Source organism: Neomonachus schauinslandi, chromosome 1, assembly GCF_002201575.2.
Source record: "Neomonachus schauinslandi chromosome 1, ASM220157v2, whole genome shotgun sequence".
Lineage (NCBI taxonomy): Eukaryota > Metazoa > Chordata > Mammalia > Carnivora > Phocidae > Neomonachus > Neomonachus schauinslandi.
In genome coordinates, this window is record NC_058403.1 from 57110482 (window position 1) to 57138403 (window position 27922).

General features: G+C 35.1%; 1 protein-coding gene across 2 annotated transcripts; it reads right to left on the minus strand.

The window, feature by feature from the left end:
• Positions 1–136: 136 nt before the first annotated feature.
• ATG3 (autophagy related 3) lies at positions 137–27809 on the minus strand. 2 transcript variants are annotated; one of them, XM_044914098.1, is made up of 12 exons: positions 27322–27809; positions 23754–23795; positions 20068–20117; positions 17066–17136; positions 15462–15569; positions 11848–11897; positions 9490–9571; positions 6074–6108; positions 5431–5586; positions 4506–4633; positions 2267–2335; positions 137–403 (listed from the first exon to the last, which is right to left on the minus strand). In XM_044914098.1, the coding sequence occupies exons 1-12, from the start codon at positions 27391–27393 to the stop codon at positions 322–324; spliced, it is 945 nt and encodes a 314-aa protein (XP_044770033.1). In that variant the 5' UTR covers positions 27394–27809; the 3' UTR covers positions 137–321. The 2 variants fall into 2 exon arrangements, with proteins under 2 accessions (XP_044770033.1, XP_044770032.1); XM_044914097.1 differs by lacking the exon at positions 137–403 and having other exon boundaries at positions 2081–2335; positions 27322–27394; positions 27649–27809.
• Positions 27810–27922: the final 113 nt, after the last annotated feature.

Here is a 27922-nt window from a genome sequence, read left to right on the forward strand (position 1 = left end):
ATACATTTAATGCCTTCCTCATAAATGTGAACCAAAAATACTCTTTTATCATCCTATAGGAGATACTTCTTCACTTTCAGAGTTCTTATTTAAAGAAAATACTGTTACCACCTTTTGATAAGAAGCAAGAACAGTTTCTTTACACTCATTTTTATTAAACAAATAAGTCTGGTAGTGGAACTTTTTTTATTTAATGCATAAACATATAAGTCTCTTTATTAGAGAAATTGTACATATTGGTGAATATGGTCAATGGTCACATCTATGGGTTAATTGTTTAAAAATCAGAAACAATAATTAGGATAGATTCTATGCTCTTCGTTACATTGTGAAGTGTCTTGTGTAGTCATATTCTATTGTTGGAATGACAGCTTGTACAAACTTCAAGAAAATTAGAAGATACCTAGAGGTCTTTAGCTAAGGAAAACAGATTGGTAAATGGTACTATGATTTAAGCTAACATTGTAATTATCCTTATTAAGCAAAGATTTCTCAGAAAAAATATGGAAGACAAAATCTTAAATCAAGTATATTAAAAAAATTCACTCATGCAAGTTTGTTTCTATTCAACATGAGGTTCTCTATAACTTTAAGACTGCCTGACCCATTCCCATTTAATATCTGAATGTCAAACTTCCTAATAAGTATGAATTCACAGGAGCCCAATTATTTTGATATAAAAATAAGGACAAGGTTGTGCATATTTAAATGAGTGGGAAATGGTTCCTTTAGTGCCTGTTAGTTTGCTAGGGTATGTTAGAAAATAAGGCAGGGTAAAGAATATAAAAGCACTGAAGCAAAAGAGAAAAAAATAAAGTGGAAACCCTCTGTAAGGACTGATTTTAAGTTAGTGCGTGTACTTGCCATAGAATCTGCTACAACGGACTGTCTTTAATAAAATCCTGATTTTTTCCCTATGTTCCACTGTTCTTGGATATATTAAGAGCTTAATTTTTATTGGGGGAATTGATGAGTCAATTATTAAACACAGAGTCTTCCAAGTTGCTACCTAGCCTATAAGAGAGATGAACGCTCAAGTTATGCATCATGGGGTTTCAGGAGTAAATCTGGTTTGGATTAAAAGTTCTTGGTTTCTTTTTTCTTTTAATTTTTTATTGTTATGTTAATCACCATACATTACATCATTAGTTTTTGATGTAGTGTTCCATGATTCATTGTTTGTGTGTAACACCCAGTGTTCCATGCAGAACGTGCCCTCTTTAATACCCATCACGAGGCTAACCCATTCTCCCATCCCCCTCCCCCTAGAGCCCTCAGTTTGTTTTTCAGAGTCCATCATCTCTCATGGTTCGTCTCCCCCCAAAAGTTCTTGGTTTCTTTTAATGCCAAACAGGACCAGTGTTCCTCTGAGGAACACACTTTATTAGCAATTCTTAAGTTATTTGTAATTCCAAGACAGCGGTGACCCCTCAGTCTACATCTAACACTGAGTGGCATGAACTACCAAGTGTAACATCAACCTAGCACCAGATTAATTCAGACTATTTGGCATTTAAATCATTGATTTTGGCTGCTATTGATGAATCCATGCTATGGGTACATGTATTTCAGGATCCAGCAGTTCACTTAGTTTATTCCTCTTGTCAACCACAGAGAACTAAGTAGGAAAACCATAGTAAGATATAAGAAGGGTGCTTTTATCTGGAGAAAAATAAAAATACTATACTTTAAGAATATCTGAAATATACTTTGTGTGTTTTACTTTTTAATTAACCTATTTGTTAAGCTGAATTCTTTGCTTCAGAGACCTTAGAATGACACAACCTAACTTTACCTGATGGGAAGCACATTTTTTATAACAGTTAAATTGGAAATATACTTAGGGAAAAGATACTCATGTGTTATCTTCTAAATTAGTAGGTTACTCTTCTTTCATCAATAAATTATGCCCACTGAGTTTCTTTTCCATGAAGAGCAATGGTTTTATGTTCACATGCTCTTAGCCATTGCCTCTTGGACAAACAAAAAGCAACAAGCTGCTGCCTAGAAAAGTACCTATTGATCGAAGGCTCTGGAACAAGGCAGAGCTGACTGGTGCACACAGGGACATGTGCTAACCATGAACAAAGCAGAACTATCACAATGTAACATTTTCCAAATAAAGTCCTACTAAGACTTCCACATATGAGGGGCTAAAACAAGTTATAGGTACTGTGGCACTAACGTTGTACCAACATTTTCCAAAGAGGAAAAAAAAAATCCTAGGAGCCAATATGCCACTAATGACATACATAGGTAAGGATACATATGAACACCAAGTTCTCCCCCTCCTTCTGCAACAGTCTCAATGATTTTCTTCATCACCTCAGCATGCCTAAAAGCAAAAGAACAAATAAATCTTATTAGCATAGAGTAATTAGATCAAAATTGGAAAAGCAAGTTTTTGTGAAGAAATCTACCTTATTAGTGTCTGTGATTTAATTTTAACATAATAATTATAAAATATTCTCCTCCCTACTCCCCAACAAGTCAGATTGTTGAGAATCATGTACAGTTTTATTGGAACACAGGCTAAATTTTAAAAGCTATGGTAGTCAAAACACAATAGCACTAGTTTCCCTATAACAGGGGTGGAAAAGAGTTGGGGGGGGTGGTTAGGGCAGCAGAAAGCCAGAGAAAGGGAAATCATGCCAGGGTGTAATTGCAGAGCAAGAGCTCTCTGCTCTAAGAAACAAACAAGAATCAGACCAGGAAAATTCAAAAAAGCTACATGGTAACAGCTAATCAAAAAAACAGACATATTTATAATGCTGTGATTTTGACTATTCAAATATTTAACAGATAATAAGCCTAAATTGGGTTTTAAAAAAGCTAAGTTGGTTAGAGTCACCAAGTTATATATTTTTAATTTGTCCTAATGCATACTGTAAAATTTATCTGATTTTTTTTTTTTATTTGAGGAGAGCGCATGAGAGCATGGCGGGAGGGTGAGGGAAGGGGAGAAGCCGACTCCTTACTGAGCAGGGAGCCTGACACAGGGTTTGATCCCAGGACCCCGAGATCATGACCTGAGCCGAAGACAGACGCTTAACCGACTGAGCCACCCAAGCACCATCTATCTGATTCTATTTAGAAATAATTTTTTGGCTTTATATAAAGAAATATGTTTATCTGAAGTTTTTGTCCAATCCACAAATCTCTTCATAGTCAACCAGTGTCTTTGCTCTGATATCAAAGTAATTGCCTAAGTATATGAACTGAGAAAAAGGCCGTGCACAAAAGAATGATCTTTTAGGTACACTCTGGCTTAAATAATGGTGCTTCAGTTTTTATGAATATAAACTTCATGACAGAGGCTGTCAACTTAGAAGATGAGAGTAAAAGTATTAACTCTGCGAATCCGAAAACATAACCTGAGATGGCCCATGGCAAGGCCTAAAATGTACTTGAAATCTCATCTTATAGACCCTCAACTTTTTTGCCCTATTTACATTACATTGCATAACAGTCATTTATTAAAAGGTTTCACATTAATTACCAGTTAAACTACTTATTTCTTTTCCAGACTAAAATTTACAAGCAAGAGAGAGACATGCCTCAGTTTGATAAGCACTGTCCTGAAACCTCAAACCACCACAGGAGCTGACAAAATAAAATGAAAACTTTTTAGATAATACAAAACTAAAACTAATGACTCTTGAATTACTTTTCAGTTAGCAATATTAACAACTCTTGACATTAAAAAAACTGGAAAAATGAACTAGGCTTTCTATACAGTAAAGTTTGAGAATCAAGAGGCTGTAAAAAATGAGAAGAAAATATTAAAGAATTTTTAAAAACTAGAATGTTGCATCCAATAAGTCAATGGAATACTAAAGTTTTCATCTCAAAAATATTGTTACCAGAATTTCTCAATGTTTTGTGAAAGCTACCCATTAGAAATAACTGAACAAATCATGCATACAGACTCAGCTTCACTTATTTGGCCCTGAAGAAACACAATAATACAAAGAAAATCCCAAGTTATAAAATGCACTTGATTTAGTAGGGCTGAACATCTCTCAACTGAAGAGTAAAGGAAAAGAGAACTCTGCATACATCTCTCTTCACTAACCAATAAAAAGAGATAAATAGGTCACAGAGAAAAACACAAGGATAACTTCATACTCCACATTCATAGAAGGCTACAACACAACAGAGCAAACCATGTCTAAATGATGGGTATTTTTTAAAATCTAAAAAGCATCTTCTAAATTATTCTTGGAGCTAAAAATAGCAGTAAAATCACAAAGATCTATACTCTAATTAAACACACAAAGAGAGCAAAAAATATTAATGAATTGAACTTAAAATAAATTGGTGACCTTTTGCTTTTTCTTATACATTTAAACACAAGAACATTTCTAAGAAAGACAAAAGAGAACTGTATTTGCTTATTATATTTTTTTCTGTTAGGGCACTTTGTTTACAGATTGCCAAGTAATAAATCCATGAAGTACACACAACACACAACACACAACACACACACACACACACACACACACCTGCAGGGGTGAACTGAACACATAGGAGGTGGTGGGAGATGAGGGTGATTTTCAATGGTCACTGTTTTCTTCACATGATCTTGACTGATGTCTTCATACATGTGTTCAACTGTTAAAGGCTGTCTTTGCTGAAACAATAAAAAAATGTTTTCAAATCACTGTTTAAAAACTTTTAGACCTAAACTTCCATGTTTAAAATACATTTATCCCCACCTCCCATATCACTTGTAATATAGAATTCCAGACTATTTAGAATTACCAGACTGTTTGGGGGAGAGTTTACAATCCATTTATGCCAATAAACGGAGGAGAGAGGAGAAGTCTCTATATCAATGCTATGTGACTTCAGCCACCATCTAATGCAATAAAGATCCCACAAAAAAAGCAAGTTCATGGCTGTCAAAGCATTTTATAACTTTACAACTCATATTGTGGGTCTATTTTGTTTCACTTTTTTGTTTCCCATTCATAATCATAAGAATGACAGGTTAAAACAAGTTAAATTTATTTGTTATCCTTTAATTCAATTAAGTAAATGAATTTTAAAAAAAAGGGTTTTCTGTCTTAAAGAAAAAACCACACATGCCAATATGATCATTCTGTAAATGCCTCCTTGTATATTCAACAAATTTAATACAACAAACTAAGTTTAATTTCCCTTTTATTTTGAAGGAATAACCCTCTGGGACCAAGCAATAAATATGTAACAGATTATTTCTGTTTGATTCTTTATAGTGTTACTGTCACACTGAATAATTCATAGTTTCTTCAAAATAAGAATCAAGTTCAGTATTAATCATGAAATTGTAAAACAAATGATTACTAAAATTTAGAAGGCCACAATATATACCCACAGACCAAATGACAAAGGAATTAAATCCAACAATTTAAAACATTTACATTAAAATATATTTTCTGTTTTTACCTCATCATAGCCGAACAACCATAGTCGTGGTGTCTGGTAATATTTATCATAAGTGATATAAAGGTCATAAGTTCTTGTTTGCAAAATAGCATCTTCACCTCCAGCATCAGTTTTAGCTTTACAAGCTTCTACTATTTTCCTTGTGTCTAGGGTAGCCTGGCAATAGGGGGAGAAATTTACACCCATTAAAATCAGTATGAATCTGACAGGGGCACCTGGGTGGCTCAGTCATTAAGCGTCTGCCTTCAGCTCAGGTCATGAACCCAGAGTCCTGGGATCGAGCCCCACCGTCGGGCTCCCTGCTCAGTGGGAAGCCTCCTTCTCCCTCTCCCACTCCCCCTGCTTGTGTTCCCTCTCTCGCTGTGTCTCTCTCTGTCAAATAAATAAAATCTTTAAAAATATATATATATATAAATAAATAAAATAAAATCTGTATGAATCTGACAATTTAGAAAATATTTTTCCCCACTCTCTATTTTTTTTTCAAAAACAAACAGAACTTAAAAGCCAAAGCTAAAATATTATATGCTATAACCAATGCAAACATATAAATAAAGGTTTATTGGAAATATCAAGATACTATTAGAAATACTAATCCCCAAGTTTATTCACTAAAAGTTAACTAAAAACTCAATTTACAAACCTCATCTGTTTCCAACAATCCACTTTCTTCATATTCTGTTATAAAAAGCAACAGAAGATTAATCAAGTTCAAAAAAATTTCCCAAACCAAACTATGTATCACTTCAGAGTATCATTCAAAACCTGGGCTTTTGCTTTTAACTGAAGATATTGAATAGGTATGAGGGACCGAATTTTACACCTCCAAAGCAGCAGATTCTTTAACTGACAGAGCCAGAGAAAGTTAGCTTGCCAACACCTGGTCCAAACTACAGCCTATCAGCAATACTGAACAGCATAATGATACTGTAGAACACTCAGTGACTCCATCGCATACACATGGCTATTTATATAATTGCATAAAATGTGCTCATTAAAATCATCATAGGCTTCCATGTTGCTGAATTCAGGGGTAAATTCCCAGTTTTCATCTTAACTGATCTCTCACAGGGCCATCTGGATGATTTAGTCCCACCTTGTTTGAACACTTTCCTTGGCTGTTAAAATACTGTATTTTCCTGCCTTTGTCTCTCACCTCACTGGCTTCTCCTTTACTATCTTCTATGCTTGATTCTTCTTCATCTCAACTTTTTTAAACACTGCAGTAACCAAGGGCTCAGTTGTTGGACCTTGTCTTTTCTCTATCCACACTTACTCCTTTGATGATTTCATCTAGTCTTAATGGCTTTAAATGCTAATAATTCCCAAATTTATCCCTGGCTACAAACCTGGATATTTGTTTACTTATGGCTCTACTGAAATGACTAATGTACATTGCAAAGAGCACACATCCAAAACTGAACTCCCAAACTCCCCCTCCAAAGCGATTCGGTCCTGTAATTTTCCTTGTATCAGTTAAGACACCTTTCCAGACACTGTCAAAAATCCTTGGAGTCACACTTGACTATTTCTGTCTCTCTCATGCTACTCCCTCTCAGCAGCAAATCCTTTTGACCCTACCCTCAAAATATGTCCAGAATTTTGTTTTTCATCACTTTCAATGTTACCACTTGAGCCCAAGGTGTTATCATTTCTTGCCTAGATTATCAAAATAGCCTAACTATTGTCCCTAAACCTCTTCTATCTGTTCTTAATACAGCACTCACAGTGATTCTGTTAAAATGTTAAATCTCATTCTAAGTTCTTTTCTACTTAGAAAAACCCTCTAATAGCTTCTCATCTCACTGAGTTGGAGCCAGGGCCCTACATGATCTGATCCCAAGGTTATCTCACTGACTCCATGCCTTACTTCTCCGCCTCTGCGCTTGCTCCTCTCTGAACAGGTATTTATTTTTTTAAACCCAATCAGTGTGGGGCCTGAACTCATGACCTGAGATCAAGAGTCACATTCTCTACTGACTGAGCCAGCCAGGCGCCCCTGCTCACAGTATTTTATATAAGCTACACAAGCTCCTACCTCAGCTCCTTTGCACTCTTCCTTAGATAGCCAAATAGCTTGCTCACTCACTTCCTGCCAGGCTTTACTTAAAACTCATGTTCTCAATTAGGTTTTTCTTGACCAACCTATTTAAAATAACACTCATCCTTCCCCAAGACTCTCTGTCTCATTCCCCTCCTTTATTTTTCTCCCTAACACTTATAACCATCTAATATAGCATATATATTGCTTATCTATTATTTTTTGTATTTCTCCCATAACTAAAATATAATCTCCATAAAATCTTGTCTACTGCTTTATTTCTAGCACCAAGAACAGTACCTGATATATAGATACTATAGTGCCCAATGTTTGTTGAGTAAGGAATGAAAATTGCCCGTTATACTAATTGTTATATTACCTGCTATACCATCAACACTATTTTTTTAAGCAAAATTCCATATAAAGCAATTTTTTCTTTAGCTCTTTCCAAGGGAATGTAACAAACACAATAAAAGGCTGTCAGATATTTAAGGCAGTCCCACAGCTTGTACTCTAAAAACAGTGCTTTACTCATAGTATTCTTCCTACCCCCCACCCCAGCTTGGGTAACTGTACACAGTTCAGACAGATGGAATGCAGAAAGTATTTGTGCAAGGAGGTGGTGCTGACAATTATAAGACATTCAGGTGCAAGTGAAAATAAACAAGTACATTTGAAGTTCAGATCTGGACTGGAGGTTTAGATATGAAGTTGATCACAGAGATGGTATGTGAGGTTGCTGTAAGCAATTTTGGTTACAAGTAATTCATTTTGATTTCTTCAAAGGATGGGAGTTTACCATAAAAATAAGGACAAAACTCTTACTAGAATTCAGGAACAGATATACAGCTAGGTTTAATGAGGGCTTAAAAGTAATTTAGGAAACAAAACTGAAAAGTACTTTAAGGAGCGCCTGGGTGGCTCAGTCGTTAAGTGCCTGCCTTCGGCTCAGGTCATGATCCCGGGGTCCTGGCATCGAGCCCCGCATCGGGCTCCCTGCTCTGCGGGAGGCCTGCTTCTCCCTCTCCCACTCCCCCTGCTTGTGTTCCCTCTCTCGCTGTCTCTGTCAAATAAATAAATAAAATTAAAAAAAAAAAAAAAAAAAAGGAGCGCCTGGGTGGCTCAGTTGGTTAAGTGTCTGCCATTGGCTCTGGTCATGATCCCCAGGTCCTAGGATCTGATTGAGCCTGGAGTCCTGCTCAGCGGGGAGCCTGCTTCTCCCTTCCCTTCTGCCCCTCCCCCTCACTTGTATTCTCTCTCTCAAGCAAACAAACAAACAAACAAACAAAAAGAAAAGGTACTTTGAGTCATGGCTACTCTGGCAATTTGGCTATGCATCACCTCCTCATCAGCAAACACCACTTGCTATTATGGTGCTTCAACTCCACTTGGCACCATCTTCCAGTACTGCATGCTATAAAACATTTCTATCTCACCATAAATTCTATCTATTTGGTCAAAAAAAAGAAAGAAAATACATAATACATGAGCAAACTTTGTTCTGCTCTGAAATAGTTTTTAAGAATTAGCTTAAGACGGGGTTCCTGGGTGCCTCAGTTGTTAGGCGTATGCCTTCGGCTCAGGTCATGATCCCAGCGTCTTGGGATCGAGCTCCGCATCGGGCTCCCTGCTCGGTGGGAAGCCTGCTTCTCCTTCTCCCGCTCCCCCTGGTTGTGTCCCCCTCTCGCCATGTCTCTCTGTGTCAAATAAATAAATAAAATCTTAAAAAAAAGAATTAGCTTAAGAATCTGTATCTTCGAACTTTTAACTGCATTAAAGATTTATGACTAAGATGTATCCCACTAGAAATAATGCTATACAGACTATGTCCTAGGTAAAGCCCAACAGTCCAAGACCAAGGTACGTTCTGCACTAACTAAATTTAAACTAAATAAAATCCTCTCTAAGCTGTTAAATGTTAAAATCTAAAAATGGAGTACAATTCTTATCCACATCAATTACAAATATTCCAAAATCAACATTCTAGTGTGATTAAAGAAAATCTACAACATAAATACCTTCCATATCTGCAGCCTCTCCTTCATCTTCTTCTTCCTCCTCCTCACATATTGCTGAGCAATCTTGAAGTTTTATACTGTCCTTTGAAATTAATTATAGTTAAAGTCACTTAAATATGTCCATTAGTTCAAACACTGAACACTCATGTGTCAGCACAATGCAAACCACTGTGAAAATAAGAGTCGTAAAGACAGTTCTTATCCTCAAGAAACTCCTACTCCAGTGGAGATAACAAATCCATAAACCAAATATTAAAAGTGATGTGCTAAGTGCTGTGACTGAAAAATATAAAACGTATCATAGAAGCACCAAGAATCACCTAAGCTAAATTTAACGATTTTTGCACTTCCAAAAAATAGTATTATTTAACCAATTCATTGGTTAAAATTACCTAAATTCTCACAACTTCTCTGAAAGGAGGAGACAATGTTAGTAGCACTTTACAAATGAACTCTAAAAGGAGTAACACCAATATTAGAAAATTGGTTCAGAGTTATAATTTATCATATAATTTAAAGGAGAAAAAATGTATATATTTGTAAATCACATTTATTATTATAAATCAAACATATTCTAATTTGTTAACAATATTTTAGGATGACTTAAGTAAAATTATCAAGACTTTACAGTTATTATAACATGTAAGATTTCAGTTAAATTTTTAAGCTATATTTGCACTAGAATAAAAGAATACTACTAACCAAAGACAAACCTAATATACAATTATCATTTTACAAAATCAATATTCTAAAAATCTGAAGTCAATGTAGTAAAGTATAAAAAACTGGACATCTAGTTTCACCCAATTTACAGTTTTACTTAGAGAAGATTTCTATTTACCACTAGAAACTTAAATTACTTTTAATTTTTACTTAAATTACTTATTACCACACCCAAATGTGATACTAGAAGATAGTATCTAGATAATTATTAGATGAGCGAATATCTAACAAACTGATCATTAAGGGAAATTTTAATCATGTTGATGTTATGGTGATCATACCTGAAACAGTAAAACACAGTAGAAATCCACAAGAAAGATTAATACTTGGGTCTGGACAACAAGTATTGTAAGAAATTATAAAAAATAATGTAAATTCTATATTAAATAGGAAATGACAGGAAAGACATTCAAGTTGTACATTATTCTAAGGAGTCATCTTTTAGTCTGACATAAGGATGTTAAGTGGGATAACAAGTACCATATTAACCATTACTGCATTTTAAAAAAATTCTTGAATTACCATAAACCTATCAAAAAATGCTATCCACACTACTCTGCCATTTATCATTCCCAAAGTGTGAAGCATATACAATTAATGGCTGGAGTAAACAAGATTTTCTAAAGTAGCAAAAGCCATTTTGGTGATTTCTCTTTAGTCGTTCAAATTCTCCAAAAAGTAGAATTTCAAAAGAATGAATTTTCAGGCCAATGAAGTGAACTTTAATCCCCAGCAAGCATAAAATTGTACATTGAAAAAAAAAACCAAAAAACTTGTTTTAGTTTCTAACACTTCCTGTTAAGACCCAGTTATAAATCCCAAAAGATCCAAATGACAAAAACACACAGAAGAGAGTATCTTAAACTAGTAACTCTTATAGTAAATGTTTTATAAGGACAAAAGAAACTCAATTACTCTGTCCAAATATCCTATCCTCTAAGAGATCTGTTAAAAAATAATTAAGAAAAGATAAGGGTAAAGGCATTTTGTATTCTTTTCAAACAAATATATGAAAACAACTGCAATCATTTTCTCTCTAGAAATGAAAAGCTAATATAATACAGACAGTCTGAATTAACTGAAAATTTTCAATCAGAAAAATTCCACCCAGTTATAGATTTTTACTCCCCTCCCCACAATAAATCATACAATAAAACCTAACTGATTTAGCTTCCACTCAGTCAAAATATGTATTTTGGATGATGTTAAAGTTTACCTTTAAATTTTCAAAACAAAAACTTCCACCCAAAATAGCAGTGAATTAAGAAACTATAAAATTTAAACAATATTATCATTAGCAACTAATCAGCAAGTACATAAACCTCAAAAACCTCGATTTACAGAACATCTGGTACTTACACTTAAGAATAAAAAGCTATTTCTTTTAAACTAGCCTAGTAGCCTTCCCAATTGGTGAAAATTAGTAGTTACAATCTCAAAAAAAATTTTTTTAACCATACAACAGACTAAGGAAAATAAGCATTGGGCAGCAGCAGTTTGGATATAGGAAAGTGAGAGAAGAAAAAAACAACTGGAATTTTAAAAAGCTTGAAAATAATCAGGTTGAAGAAGAATATATATATATGCAAATAACTATGTCATTGAAATTTAGAAATGTAACTAATTAACCAGTACCTTGCTTTCCAATGTAATCTCCTTAACTGCTTCAGTTATTCCTGTAATACCTGTTTAAAGTTTAAAAAAATAACTGAAATTGTAAACATCTTCTATTTACCAGATTCAAGCAACATATAAGCACTTAAAATTACCTAAATTCTCACAACTTCTCTGAAAGGAGGAGACAATGTTAGTAGCATTTTACAAATGAACTCTAAAATGAATAACACCAAAAACACTTTTCAAATTGAAAAAAAAAAAAATACCAATGTGATATTTTACCATGATTATTCTACTCTATCACTCATTCACTATTCCTCATTTACTTTCCCAGTGTGAGTCTCTACCCAACATATTCATTCTCAAAGTGAACACATTAGGAGACTACAGGACTCATATTTATTTTTATTCAAAACCACATTGAAATTTTCTCAAGAAGATATTAATGTTATTTGTTTCAGAAATCTAGGACATCCAGAAGTAGTAATACCACACCACATTTATATGGGGCTTTCTATTTTATTGTTTCCATAGCTTATTTCAGCCTTACAAACACTATCCTTTGAGGTAATTAATAAATCATTTCTCCCTATGACTAAATAAAGTCTCCAAAGATGAAATAACTTGAGTCTCACAGTTAGTGAAGAAACTGGGATTCAAATCCACATGTGCTAACTTTTAGTTCAATGTTCTGTCCACTACACCTCATTAAGCAACTACTTTGAACCTACTTGTCTCAATGAAGGTGGCACTATGCAGAAGGGGCACCACAAGTCAGCTAAATAATATTTCTAATTCAAAATACATGTCAGTGTTTTTAATTCAATAGTTCAACAGGATGAAATACACTAAAGAGGAAAAAAAAAACACCCTACATACAAAATAAGCTTTGCCCCTTTGTTAATCTTCTAAAACCTTTATATATCTGTTCAACATCTCCAAACTTAGTAACTTACTTTCACTAATAGAAAATGTCACAATCCACAGCTCTAACATAAAGCTTTTACTTCACAGTTTTTCTACAAATTACTACATAATAAATATGATTATTTCATAACAATAAAACCCAAATCTTGGCAAGCTGAATTGGTATTACAAAACAATCAATGAATCCAGTACTTAGATACAAACAAAATAAACCTCTTCAATCCATCCCAATATAATAATGTAGTAGTATTCCACTAAACTAGACTCTTCTAAAAGTAGGACATACTGGCAAAGAAAAGAAAAGCTCAAATGACTCTAATGAGGGTAATATTCTCAAGAACTGTGATGGTTAATTTTATGTCACCTTGGCTAGGTTATCATGTCCAGATGCTCAGTTAAATACCAATGTAGATGTAGCTGTGATGGTTATTTTGTAGATTTTAACATTTAAGTCCAAAGACTGAATAAAGTAGATTACTCTCTATAACGTGGGTGGGCCTCATCCAATCAGTTGAAGGCCTTATAAGGAAAAACTGAGGTGCTCAGTAAAAAGAAAGAATTCTGCTTTCAGAATGTCTTCAGACTTGAATTGAAACAATCAACCCTTATCTGGGTCTTCAGCCTGCTGGCCAGTTCGTCCTATAAACTGCCGTCTTGCTAGCTCCTGCAATCATGTAAGCCAATTCTCAAAATAAATCTATCTATACCTAATACCTGTATCTATATATACATCAATTTTTCTGTGTCTCTGGAGAACCATGACCAATACAAGGGCTAAGAGAAATAAAAGAAACCTATGAGAAGTAAAGATGAAGCAAAGAGAACTGAGGTGAATAAGGCCCAGGCACAAGACCTTCTAAGTCAACTGGAAGCAGTGTTTTAATCAAATCACAATATAGTTTAAACTAAAATTCTAAGGATATCTCTCCAGCAGGGCAAACATTTTTTCAGTTGTTGAATTTCTATAATAGATTTTCATCAATCCAATCACACTGATACCTATTTATCTCCGTAACGAATGCCTCTGTAAATATGCACCTAGATTTTGAGTTAGTGATTATGGAATTGAATACAACCAGACATCAAAATAAGTCATTTACTTGACATCAGAAACACAGTGCTATAACTAATGTCTCTAGTTAGTCAACAGTTTCCTACACATGTGCTGCCCACATCTTCCACCACAGGAAAACTAAAGCAGAGCAGCTGAACAAATTTGGAAAGATCAAAAAATAAAGAAGTCCATCTACCAGCACTCTCAGTGGGGGAAATAGGATAATTCTTTAAATCATTTTAAAAAGTTGTTCAATCCACTATTTTCCCAAGGCCTTGACATTAACGTTAAACTCAACTCATCAAGAAACAAACAAGTTTCAAATCAAGAAGCCCAAGTCCTGAATCTATGCCTATATCATCATAAACACATGACAATGTCCCTTTTTAAAAGTAGAGAGAAAACTGACCTAACAAGGTACTTTTTCCTGTGCAGATTACTTAGCTCTCTGACTACTGCAGTGGGTCTCAGCCGATGGCAGCAATTTTGCCCTTCATGGAATATCTGGCACTGTCTGCAGGCATTTTGAGTTATCACAACTGGGTGAATACTACTGGCATCTAGTGGGCAGAGACCAGAGATGCTGCTAAACATTCTGCAATGTACAGAAAATGCTACAGCAAAGAATCATGCAGCCCAAAATGTTAGTAGGGCTAAGGTTAAGAAACCTTGCTCTAGTACTACTTCTGATATACCTGCTACTTTCTAGGACTTCGTGGGAGAAAACTTATTTTTTAGTATTCTAGATTTAAACTTAGAACACATTTTCTTCATTAAAACTAAGTCATAAATGGCATTTATATAACTACATAAATTAACTATTATAATTAACTAATAATTAAGTACTATCATTAATTTATAGTATTGTATATAACTATATTTATATAACTATGTGAATGCAGATTAGTATACGCTGCTATAGCTAAGTTAGTATAGCTAAGTTAGCATGGCTAAGTTAATATAGCCATAGCAGCATATGCTAATTTGCATTTACATAGTTATATAAATATAGTGGCAAAATAGGTTTTTAGGACTTGAAATAAAAAATCATCTTCAGGCTTATAAATAACTTCTGCAAACATACACTTACAAAAGGCTTGAATTTAGTCAATTCTTTTAACACAAATTTACTGAACAACTTCTGTACCAGATACTATGTCAGATACTGAGGATTCAACAGTGACTCTCAACCTAAGGAGTGTGGTCCTTACAATCCTCTTACAGTCATTCAACAAATAAATATTAAATACTTCTAAATGCCAGCTCTCTGAGTAAAATAAACATACATATAGTTCCTGTCCTAAAGCTTATCATCCAGCAATGGAATGACACGTAAATAAGGAATTCTAAAGCAAAGTAGTATGCCTATGCAGCAGTTCTGTCTTTCTTTCTTTAGAAATAAAGAAAATGATATGGGTATTTTCAATTTGCAACTGAAGTAGCAGTACTATAGAAATTTGGTATACTCCAAGGGCATTTTTTCTTTTTTTCCAATTTGTCTTCCTGCTTCTTTTCAGATAAAAGTCTATTGGGACAACTGTACCTTATGTATCCTTTGTTTTTGTTGTTTTTAAATCAACACTGTAATAAAAGATTGTAAAAACATTTAAAACAATTTAAACTAATATATGGTATTCTATTTTCCTCTTACCTGTGTTATGATAAGTATCTACCCATCCCCCATCACCATCATCTTCTTCAATGATAGCTTCCAATTCATCTGAATATTCCATCTGTTTGCACCGCTTGTAGCATGGCACTATAAAATAAATGGCAAACACAGTTACTAGCACATAATCTGCTTCCTATAAATCTATTAGAAAAAAGAGACAGTTTAGTCCATTTTAAGGAAATATTATATTTCACTTCTAATAAAAGTGATTAAAGAGTTGTATGCAGTCCACAGACACATAAATGACCACATTTATCTTTCCCTAATGGCTTTGTTAGAACACAAATAGAAAGGCTCTACTGGAAATTTTCTATGTATTCTTTACCCTGATGGTCTGTGAAGAACAGCAGGCTAGAGCCAGACATAACATTGTTCAACTTTAGGCTAATGAATACCTTATTTTAACAGCTTTACTCTCAAAACAGGAAGGCACCACCTGTCATTCTCAGGGGTGGTAGAGGTGACCTCCAGTTTGCAATGCTATAGTAACTTTTAATATGTATTTCATAATTCTTATTTAAGTTCCAGCTATTCATAATGGATAAGCCAGTGTAAAATTCACTAAATTGCTACATTTTACCATCTTACACAATATTGGAGCCAAGTTTTTCATACAGTATATGTGTCAATTAACAGGTATTATTCATATAAGCCTAAAACTTAACAATTATAATGTAAAAACATGATGAAATGGCTATTAACCTCTTGATTTAAAAAAAAAAAAAGCAGGATATGAATGATCAATTCTAATAAAACATATGCTGTAGGAAAGAAAAAAACTGATTTGTTATATATATTTTCCCTTTCTGTTAATAGATAAATTAGGACAAAAATCAATGCACTTTATGTGATTAGATAGGGACTATAACAACCTTCTGATGCTGTTTTCAAAATTAACTTCATAAATGACAAACTAGCAGTTTCAAAAACATTTTTTGTTCCTAAAGGCAATCTTTCAAAGACACAATCTTTAGCTTGGAACTTTTAAATGTCAAAGGTAGTTATCAATTTCATTTTTCATGACAAATGTTTATGTCTAAAGAAGATCAAAATCAAATAACCAAAAAGTTTATAATTATGAAGTCAACTTTAAAAAAAGGCAATCAAAATTCCAAATTCCAAATTTGCTTGGGCCCTTTCCCTCCACATCTTAAAACTAGACCTTTTTGGCAAAAAGTAGTGACAAAAAGGAAGGAGGTAAAAATGAAATACAGAAAAAAATACTCTAGCAATAGAAAACCCAGAGTTTCATCAAATTTCCAAATTTCTGTATGGCTTCAAGCATAAATTAAGATCAGTAAATGCTAAGGTTTTGGGCACCTGGGTGGCTCAGTCAGTTAAGCATCTGACTCTTGGTTTCAGCTCAGGTCATGATCTCAGGGTCCTGAGATGGAGCCCCACATCAGGCTCCCCACTCAGCAGGAGTCTGCTGGAGATTCTCCCCTGCTTCTTTTGCTCTCTCTCTCTCAAATAAATAAATAAATCTTCAAAAACAACTTTTAAAAAAATGCTAAGGTTTTTTGTTTTTTTTTTAATACAACTCTTTGTGCAAAATTCACTAATATATGCAACGTAATTCTTACCATTTTTGGTGACCAAAAATTGTTTGCCTGTTGGTAGGTATGCCTTCACTTTCAATTCTTCCCCTGTAGCCCTTTAAAAAGAGCAAAAAGCACCAAAATATAAGAACTATTTTAAAAGGCAAAGACAGAACAGAAGATATCACATGTAAATATCAAAACTACACAATCCACACTCCTGAGAAAATTGTTTTAGGACTAGTTTTGGAAGGATGCCATTAAGTGATGTATGCTAGGGCATGGAAGAGCATAGCATTATAAGTGAAATGTACTAAGAGATGCAGAGAGACCTAAGAGAATTTAAATTAAATATTAGATAAAAAAGACAGAATATAGAACTATTAAGCAACTATTATGTTTGCCTCTAAACAAAAAGAAAATGTTGTTCCCTAGGGAGTATAATCTCAGACTTTTAATTCTCAAGTACTGCTCATCTTCAGATCAAGAAGAGGCAGAAAAATATCTGTAGGACATTACATAACAAAGTAGGTGGTTGGCAAGATCCCTAAAATTGGAACGGAGAGAAAAAAGATGCTATGAATCGCAAGATGGTGATATTAAAAATAATGACTGAAAACAGAAAAAAAAACCCTTTCATTGAGTGTTTACTTAGAACTCTAACATGCATTATTTTTATTTACTCCTCAGAACCCTAAGAGGTGAGTAATATTAATATCCCCATTTTAGCTTAAAGAAGTCAGATTGCTCAAGGTCAGGAAACCAGAACATAGAAGAGCAAGTGAATCCAGGGCTCCTGCTCTTAAACACTACTCTCTCTGTGGGTCAGACCAGCTATACCACTTCTGATTTTTCATAGCTACCCTGGACTATCTAACTAAGAATTTGTTCAAAGATTCTTCTATGGGTCACCTAATGGAACTGGCCAGAGCTGGAGTGGCATGTGTTATCTGTCACAAACATCTGAAAAAAACTTGGAGTCTACTGCCTTTTATCAAAGCTTCAGTCTAAAGTTTAAACCACAGATACGAGCACAAGATAAAGCCAGAAAATGACCTACTATCTTAGTAACCTTCTAGGCTTCTTTAAACCATTCTCAAGTGTCAAATTCAATAATGACATGGCAATGCCTGAAGTTCTGAGTGAAGAATATACAATACTGTCATGATGGCACTTGTAGACACAAAACTGTAACATGGAAATAACCTGTTTCTAGCACTGGTTTAAAATGAATTGTTCCGGGGCGCCTGGGTGGCTCAGTCGGTTAAGCGTCTGCCTTCAGCTCGGGTCATGATCCCAGGGTTCCGGGATGGAGCCCCACATTGGGCTCTCTGCTCAGCGGAGAGCCTGCTTCTCCCTCTCCCTCTGCCTGCCGCTCTGCCTACTTGTGCTCTCTTTCTGTCAAATAAATAAAATCTTAAATAAATAAATAAAATGAATTGTTCCTTTGGCCCCAGTTCAGCCAGAAGTGCGGACGCTGGAGTAGTGTATAACTGAGTTCTAAATTATTTCAACTATCACAGTTCATAAAGTGAAACTATAAACTACCTGCTAAAAAAAGATCCTGTCCATATACACATATTCCTGTAACAATATTATAAATCATATGTCTGAACTAATTAGACAAAATAAGGACTATCACAAAGAAACCTGAAGAAATGTGTATCTATTATATTGAAGAAAATCCTAAATTAGTTCCTTTTATAAAATGGATGTTATTTTAAATTTTATATACCTATTTGACTTCAAATACATAAAAATTATAGGCTAGAACAAAGCTAAATATAATTTTAATAGACAATTTATAATTTAAAAAAATCAATCACCCTTACTAAATCATCAGAGAGCTGCTATGATATTAACTCAATTTTAAATATGAAACAGAAATACATATAAGGAAGACAAGGGCATAAAAATAAATGAACCTGACATTTTGGCCTTTCTTGGTACATTAAGAAATAGTGTTCTAAAAGATAAAGCGCAATTGATAAAAAGCTGTAAAACAATTTTGGTTATGAGTCAAATATAAAAATTGAGAAGAGAATAGGCCACATCTAAAAGAGAGTTCCAACTTTGGCTTAAAATAGTTTTAGCTATTTATACGAAGGAAAACATTATCAGTTCTAACTTTATTTAGAAACCCTGCTCCCAAATTAAAACTGTACCTTTCAACCACAACTGAAAAAGTGTCACTAAGGGAATTAAAATAAAAAGAAAAAAGGATATAACAAGTTGAACCACTTATATCCAAACAAGATGATAATTCCAAAACAATTCTAGCCTAATTAAAATAGCTCTGCCAGTATTGGGATCACTTTTTCAGCCACAGTCAGGTGGTTTTACCCTAAGTACTTAAACATAATGAAACAGCATTTGTTTTAAAACGTTCTCTTATTATTCAGAATATTTAAAATATGTTATGAGATCTGCTAAGTTGTTTAAATTACTTTTTTTAAATTAACTTTTACAATAAAAAAAGTTTATGAAAAAAACAAAAATGTAAAAAGTCTATTACCAGCAGATTTCCAGTTACGGCCTTTAATGAGTATCATGAACTTTCCCTTTCAACTAATTCCTAAAGTGCGAGCATACTTTTGAACCTTATAGAAGGTCTTATGATTAAAAAACCTAAGACTTTGCAAAATATCTGCATTTATTAATGTTATAAAAATATTCAGTAAACATTTCAGTTTGAAAAAAATGAGCTGGTCAAATTTATTAAACTCTTGAACATTATTTTTTAAAGATCCACCACAAAATCAGACCTAGACACTATAGAGAGAGGGAGTACTAATGAAGAAGTAAAGGCATTTATCTTAAAAATGTCTCTTTTATTCTAACAGAGCAAAACAAAATAGGTATAACAGCCAATTTGTCAGCCTTTATTTTACCTTAAGTATCACTGGAACACTGCTTAACAGAAAAATCTACTAGAACAGAGTTAAATTGGTCATTCTAAGGTTCATGCCCTCATCCATTTTGCAAACTGCCACAATTATAAAGTCATACCTTTTACTAATTTCTATTCCTCACTCAAGATTACTTACCATTGCCATGTTGGACAGTGGTGGACTAAGTGATCTCCAGCTGCCACAAACTATTTAGAATTGAAAAGGAATATAAAAGAAAAAGGAAAAAAAAAATTGAACATCACTGAGTGTAAGATGATAAAAAACCGAAGTGATCATCCTGTGTAAGCTTGATACCCAATAATCATACAAATGCAAACAGCACCAAACTTGCTCTACTAGTCTGATGATTTTTGATTATTACACTGCAAAATTTTTTACATCCATAAAGTTTAAATTTTGCAAGAAAAAACACTGAGTGCTATTTATTTATTTTAAATTCAATTTTTATCATTGGATTAAATAATGCCAAAAGGATACAGTATTATGAAATGAATAAAGATAACACTGCAGGATTTAAAATGTCAAAACCATTTTATGGATAAATAAGATGAAGACAGATTCCTGCTAGGGGCTTAAAACTCAATGAAGATCTTTGAGAAAAATTACTAAATAGATAAAGGCCTATGATGTAAGGAGTTTATGACATCACAGTGCACATTTCTCTCTTTTTTTCACGTTAACAAGAGTGAAAAATGTAATGCCAAACAATGGGGAAAGTCAGAAGCTTTTGGATTGACTCAGAAAATACCAACACAGTTAAGAAATTGAATCCTCTAACACCTTAGACTTTCTGGGCAGGCTGAACATTGCAAAAGTTTTTGTTTTTCTTCAGAAATCAAAAACAGACTCAGGAAGAAAGAGTTTAACCTTTTGCGAATTTCCATTATACATGAGCATGAACTGACCTTACTGTAAGACAGAAATCCTGCTTATTCTTGAGAGCAGAAAATGAAAGAAAGTCTCTTAAGCATGACTGCAGTGTCCCAACTCAGGCAATACAGACACATACTTTCCTAATTACTTCTATTTCATAATAGCTCTAACTTAAATTCATGTATTGTTCATGGTTAATTACACAGCAAAAAAATACAGTATCTTTAATCTTCTAAAGTTTGTCTCAGAAAAGAATTTCTATATATAATACTCTATTTTCATTTAAGAGAGTAAAAATTTTATAAAGTAAGTTTTCTAAGAGTAATTTCTTTCAAGAGATACATTAACAAGATTTAACAGCATATTCCCAACAGCAACTTTTCAAATGTTTCTATTCTTGTATTTTAAAGAATCTTATTATTATTTCAACTAGTTAGGTAAAGACAAAAACCCAAATAAAAACAATACTCCCTCCCAAAGTTTTAAGCATTTTAGGTCATTGTAACCAAATGCTACCTTTAACTCTGTGGTTACCAGGAACTAATTTATCACCACCAAAAAAGTATTAATTCAACAAAATGCAAGCAAACAAAGAGTTAAAAATTTATAAATTCTTTAATGATATTGCCTTGTCACAAGACTCTAATATTTTATTCTCTGGCACCTCTAGTAGCATCTATTAAAAAAATAATAGGAGCACCTGGCTAGCTTAGTCAGTTGAGCATCAACTTATACCTTGGGGTTGTGAGTCTCAGCCCCATGTTGGGTGTAGAGATTACTTAAAAAATAAATAAAATTTTTTTAAAAATAACAAACCACTAGAAGGTAAGAAAAACTATAGAAGAACATAGAATTGCACAGATAATTAGTACATGTGTATATCTGCCCTCTTTAACAGTGGCCATTATTGCAGGCTTCATATGCTCAAATGAAACAAAATGTAAGGCAGACTCAAATTTCTCAATTCTCAGTATCCCTTGCAGTAGCTTTCTCTCAGTGATTAAATATTATACAATACTGAATAACTCCAAGATAGAACCAGTTATTAACATTTTGGTCAGCAACTTTATCCTTCAAGCTATTCTACTACTAATACTCTACTTAAGTCATACATATGTATATTAAAGTAATTTTAGTCAGGCAATTCTGTATTAGATAATGCCTACCCCTCTTTTTAAACACAGTACTTCCAACAGCTCCCAATGAAAACACAGAGAGAGCTGGAGGATAAGAGCCAGAAGCCCAGAAACAGTAAGAGAAAACAAATAAATAGATCACCTCAGTAGATCTTTTATCCAAAGCAAATTATGTCTTGTTTTCCTCCTCTAGACTCATTCTAATCTAACTCAATCCCGTAACCGTGCTCTATCTCAATCCAGCATTATGTGGTTGGTACCCAGCTAAGCTAGTTTTGCCTTGCATTTTTTTTAAAAAAGGAGGAAATTCATAAACCACTTAATGATACAGTTAAGTGTTATTCATTCTATGGTTAGTAGCTGTTTTAAAACAGCTTCAGTCTATCCAATGACCACAGACTTGCATCTCTAACTCCAACCATCTATTTACCAATTAGTCATCTTCCCATAGATAAAGCCAAAGAGTGCAAGAAGAACAGCATACTTTCATCCCTGCTCCTGATTTCAAATAGTTTTAAGAGCCAAGTCTAAATTACACCTCTGTTTGGCAAGAAAGTTAACAATATCAAAACTTAGTTTTATGTGGCATTCAAGGTATTAAACTCATGGTGCCTAAGGTAGAATAGGTCCTTTAGAGAATGTCTAGCCAAAATCCCTCATTTTACAAACAAGGAAACATGACTGTCAAAGCTTAGATTTGCCCAAGTCAGAAAAGGAGAAATTAAGAGAAATGGGCCTAGAAGGCAAATCCCCTATGTTCTTTCTATACCACCATGTGTCTTCATTAAAAATAAAGATAATTTTAGATAAAAGATCAATTCAGCGCACCATCCTCAGAACTCACAAAGATTTGGGACTCAAAAGATTCCATCACAATTGAAAACTGAAAGATCAGTTAATTCTTAGGCTTGAGGTCTTAGATCTGGCAATAGCCAGATCATAAAATATGCCCCAATTCAAAATGTTTCTTTCAATACAATAAGTAAAATTCTATTGCCAAATAAGTGGTATTTTTAATGAAAGTTAAAGGTGAAACTTAAAATAAATTCTTTGCTATTTATTAAGACTAAAAAATAAGTCTGATGCAACCATAACTATTCATGAAACTGGGATGTAAAAGGATGTTTAGAACAGTATTTATTTCTCTAAGGATAACAAAACAAACTACCTAAAGGAAAGAGAACACTTATTATATAGATTTGGTGACCAAGTAAAGTGATTCCTCAAATTATTCCTTCAAATAATTCTATGTTAAAAGTTCAATAAAACACAACTCATCTATAAAACAGACATCAGTTTCAGTATTAAGCAGATTCAACATTACTTGGTTAATAGAAAAAATGAAAGAATTGTGAGAAAAAAAATCAGCATTAAGTATGTAGCAATAAAATATTTAAGCTAAATACTGAAAGAAAATTTAATATCCAAGCAGAGAGCCAAAGTTTCCAAATGAAAAGCCACAAAAACTCATGTTTGATATAGACAGAGACAAGACAACAGCAAACACCACAGAGCCCATTGTATAGCCTCAATTGTAACACAAATATGAGTGGAGGATAAACAACCATCAGAATCTTTTCCATTCCCTCTCCCACCTCCATTTCTAAATAAAGAGGAACTATAAAGAAATATGAGAAGTGGCAAACTGAGAGAGAAGTTACATCCTCTCTTATGGGAAGTAGAAATCCCTATAAAATTGCTAATATAGTCAAAAGAATCAAGATTGAAGTTTAAGATGTTTCCTTATAAAGCCAAAAAAACCACCCAGATAAATATAAAATATAATAGCTTCAGAATATCTTTAACACTCACCTCTTCTGGGGTGATAACACCTGTTTCCTTAAACTTTGATTCCTAAAGAAAGCAAAAATAACATATTATTTTTCACTTTCAAATTAAAAATGTTTGTGGGCAAGTATTCGTCTGGCACCCTTCCAGGCAACAGAGCACATACAAAAAAGAATCTATTACTGGTACCTGACCCCAAGGAATATACAAGTCTAATGAAGGTAACTGACATGAAAATAATTACAATGCAATTTGATCAGTGCTATAATAGAGCACAGCTCTTTGGAAAAACATTAAGCCTTACAATGATTTTGTGAAATGACCAAATGTCTTTATTTTACAGAACAGTAAAAATGTCTTAAAAATGTTTAGGGAAATTTTACTATTCAGCCAACATCTCCAACATCTCATTTCAATTGAGTAACACTAGAAAATCTAGAAGTCATAAATCATTTAATCCTTTCCCATTATTCATTTAATTTTTTAAAAGATTTTATTTATTTATTTGAGAGAGAGAGACAGGGAGAGAGGGAACACAAGCAGGGGGAGTGGGAGAGGGAGAAGCAGACCCCCCGCGGAGCAGGGAGCCAGATGCGGGGCTTGATCCCAGGACCCCGGGATCATGACCTGAGCCAAAGGCAGACGCTTAATAACTAAGCCACCCAGGTACCCCAATCCTTTCCCATTATTATCTCCAAGATATTGATACAATATTTTCTCCTCTAAAGCAAAGATGCTAGTTACCAAATATTTCTAAATTTTAAGTTAAATGTTAAGATTTTGTAGTATAGTCTACAAAAATGAAAGGATTCATTGATGAACATCATTCATTCAACAAGTATTTACCGAATAACCACTATGTACCAAGCACTATTTGAAGTAAGGGGGATATAGGAGTAGGTAAAATAGACCAAACTCAGCCTTGTCCTCATAAGGAGTTTAAACTTTAGTGGAGTGAAAAAGCCAAATGGTAATGAAAACCACAAGGAAAAAAATGAGGCAGCTAGGAAACTGGTCAGGGGTGGAGGGAGAGTGATGGCTATTTAAAATAGGATGGTGGGGTGCCTGGGTGGCTCAATTGGTTAGGTGGCCAGCTCTTGCTTTCTGCTCAGGTCATGATCTCAGGGTCCTGGGTTGGAGCCCAGGGCATGGTGCCCAGGGCATGGCAGGCTCCATGCTCGGGGCGGGGGGAGTCTGCTTGAGGATTCTCTCTCTTCCTCTCTCCGTCTGCCCCTCCCTCCTCTTGCTCACACACGCACTCTCTCTAAAATAAATAATCTTAAAAAAAAAAAAATAGGGGTGCCTGGGTGGCACAGTCGGTTTAGTGTCCAACTCTTGGTTTCGGCTCAGGTCTGATCTCAGGATCATGAAATCAAACCCTGCATCAGGCTCCATGCTGGGTGTGGAATCTGCTTGAGTTTCTCTCTCCCTCCTCCCCACCTCTGTCTCTAAAATTGAAAAAAAAAAAAATCTAAAACAAATAAATAATAAATAGGATGGTTAAGAAAACAAAGGTTTCACTGACAGGTGACTACTGAGCAGAGACCTTAAAAAAATGAACAAGGCACAGGCCGTAAAAGAGCACTTTAGGCAGATGGTGCGCCGAGTACAAAAACCTGAGGCAAGAGAGTATTTGACGGAGTAACAAAGAGGTCAGACTAGCTCAAGTAAAAGTGAGCAAGGAACAAAGCTACATTGAGATAAGGGCCTCTATCCATCAAGTAGCGGCTTGAAGATCATTGTAAGGACTTTGGCTTTTACTGTACCTTGACTTTTCTTAATTTCTACTTGCTAAGGTAAGTCATTGTTTTCTTTCCGAAGGATTTAATTTTTCCTTCTTATGTCTAGTAGGAAACTACAAGGATCCTCTCTGTAAACAGGGACGGGCAAGGAGAGGGTCAGTAATTCTGCTTTCCTTATTACTGAAAATACATACTGACAAATATATACTGACTAACACTTTCCAGTTTGGAGAATAAGTAAAATGATTTCTCAAAACATAATTCTGTTATAAGTTCGATAAAATACAACTGGCCAATAAAACAGAAGTTTGTTTTTAAAGACTTTATTTATTTGACAGAGAGAGAGAGCACAAGCAGAAGGAGCAGGCAGAGGGAGAGGGAGAAGACGACTCCCCGCTGAGCAGATAGCCAGATCCCAGGATCCTGGGATCATGACCTGAGAGGAAGGCAAGATGCTTAACTAACTGAGCCACCGAGGTGCCCCTGAAACATTAGTTTAATATTTAATTTGGGAACTTTTTTTTTACTCTTTCTCTCTGAAACTAAAGAGTTTAACGATCGTATATTATTTAAATGCTGCATATCTAGGTAGACATGTTTCTGAAAAATGACATGCAGAAGAATCATTTGATTCAAACATCAGAATAATTTTCAATTTCAAAGTTGACTAATATTAATTACAAAGAATTTCACAGTAAAAAATATATAAGCATAGCAAGAGTTGGAATTTTCATTTATAAACTTTTCTTTTTTTGTTTTAAACTTGGCCCAACAAGGTATCATTTTAAAATCAGTCTTAGAAATAAATATTAAAAAAAGTACATGACTAACATTTCCCTTTGTCATGGAAAGGGAGCAAAGTAAAACTATCCACTATTCTTCTTAGCATACTAGGATAACTTATTATAAAGAAGACCAACCATATCCAAGGATATTTCATCCCCACAATAAGATCTGTAAAATTTTCATTGAAAGCTTAAAAAAATAAAAGCACTTAAGCAAGAACTCCCTATTCATTTATTCTCATTGCTCACTTATCAGAAAGGAAAAAGTTACAATGACAAAAAACTTATAAGACTTATAAAACTTGAATGTACTTCTAGAAATTTATCTCTGAAAATTAAAGTCACTGTTAAAATAGCTAATCTGTTACTACTTTTACTTTAAAAACACTGTATTATTGACAAAGAAAAAAAAGAGTAAATATAGGAGGATCAAGCTGCTGGTTATTAACAAAGAAGTACAGGATTTACAAAGAGTTTTCGGCTATTTTAAAAACTCGGAAAGGGAAGTTTTGCCTGTTAGTTGGGTTCAACGATGCTGACAGAGATAATGTTGCAATTCACCTTGTTCCTCTGAAATCTAACAAGAGGGTACCTCAGTCACAACTTACTATTTCAAGCTCCTAATTATAAGAGACTTTCTATGATATTTGAAAGAAAATACTGACATGTCATTTTACTACCAAATACTGATTTCGTGTTTAAAAAGATAAGCAAAACTAAAAAGTTTAAAAGACTTCCAATGTTAAGATTTATGTTCTCAAATCTACTTAGCTGCCGACCACCTTCCAACTTGACGTACCCAGACGCGCCGGGTTCTGACGGGTGGCGACAGCAATGCGCACACAGCGTCGCTCCAAGTTTACCTGAATTCAGAGCCCGAAAGCCCTAGAGAACAGCTCGGTAAGACCTCCGGTAGGGCTGCACCCTTTCCTGTGTCCCACCCTTACCACCTTCCTACACTTTTCCCCGCCGGAGAACACGGTGTCCCTCCCGGCGCCGGGTCCTCAATTCCTGCGGAGTTGAGCGTGTACCTGACCAGCCCATGGCAAGCCCGGCCTGGCTTACCTTGAGGACCGGGGTCAGGTACTCAGCCACTTCCAGTGCTTTTCCCTTCACCGTGTTAATCACATTCTGCATCCTGGGGCCGGAGAAACGGCCGGCCCCGCGACGGGGCGGCAAGGGCAGCCAGGGAAGGGACGGGAGTCAGAAAAAATCCCCGCTGCCGCCGACGCGCATCAGCACCCGGCCGGCGGCACCCAAGGGGACGGGACGCGACGGGACGCGACGGGACGGACCGGACGAGGGGGAGGGGCGGCCGGCGCCAATCGCGAGGGCAGGGCGCGCGCTGCTCGCCACCCAGGCAGTTCGCGGCGGACCGGGCCAAGGTGTCACCTGGCCGCGAGGGAGGGCGGCGGGGACAAGGGGAGAGTTAGGAGAGGCGGGCGCACGCGCACCCCTCGCCTTCTCGGAAGCTGTCTTCTCCCCCTTGCTTCACTCGCGCCCCTTCCGGCTTCCCCTTCTCTGTCTTGCCGTAGCTCCGCCGCCACCTGGGCCTCACGTGACTCAGGACTCTCCCGACACGTGACGCGAGAAAGGGCGCGCTGGGGCGGGCTCAGGCCGCTTCTTCCCTCCTTCCGGAAGCGTAACACTGAACGCGCCTGCGCAA

Excerpts from the sequence above, each read along its gene's own strand:
- ATG3 (XM_044914097.1), bottom strand. The coding sequence starts at position 27,393 with ATGCAGAATGTGATTAACACGGTGAAGGGAAAAGCACTGGAAGTGGCT. Across the intron at positions 6,109-9,489 it reads AGAGGCTGCAGATATGGAAG|AATATGAAGAAAGTGGATTG; the intron begins GTATTTATGTTG and ends TTTTTATAACAG. Across the intron at positions 2,336-4,505 it reads TGTTCAGTTCACCCCTGCAG|GCATGCTGAGGTGATGAAGA; the intron begins GTGTGTGTGTGT and ends TTTTGCTTTTAG.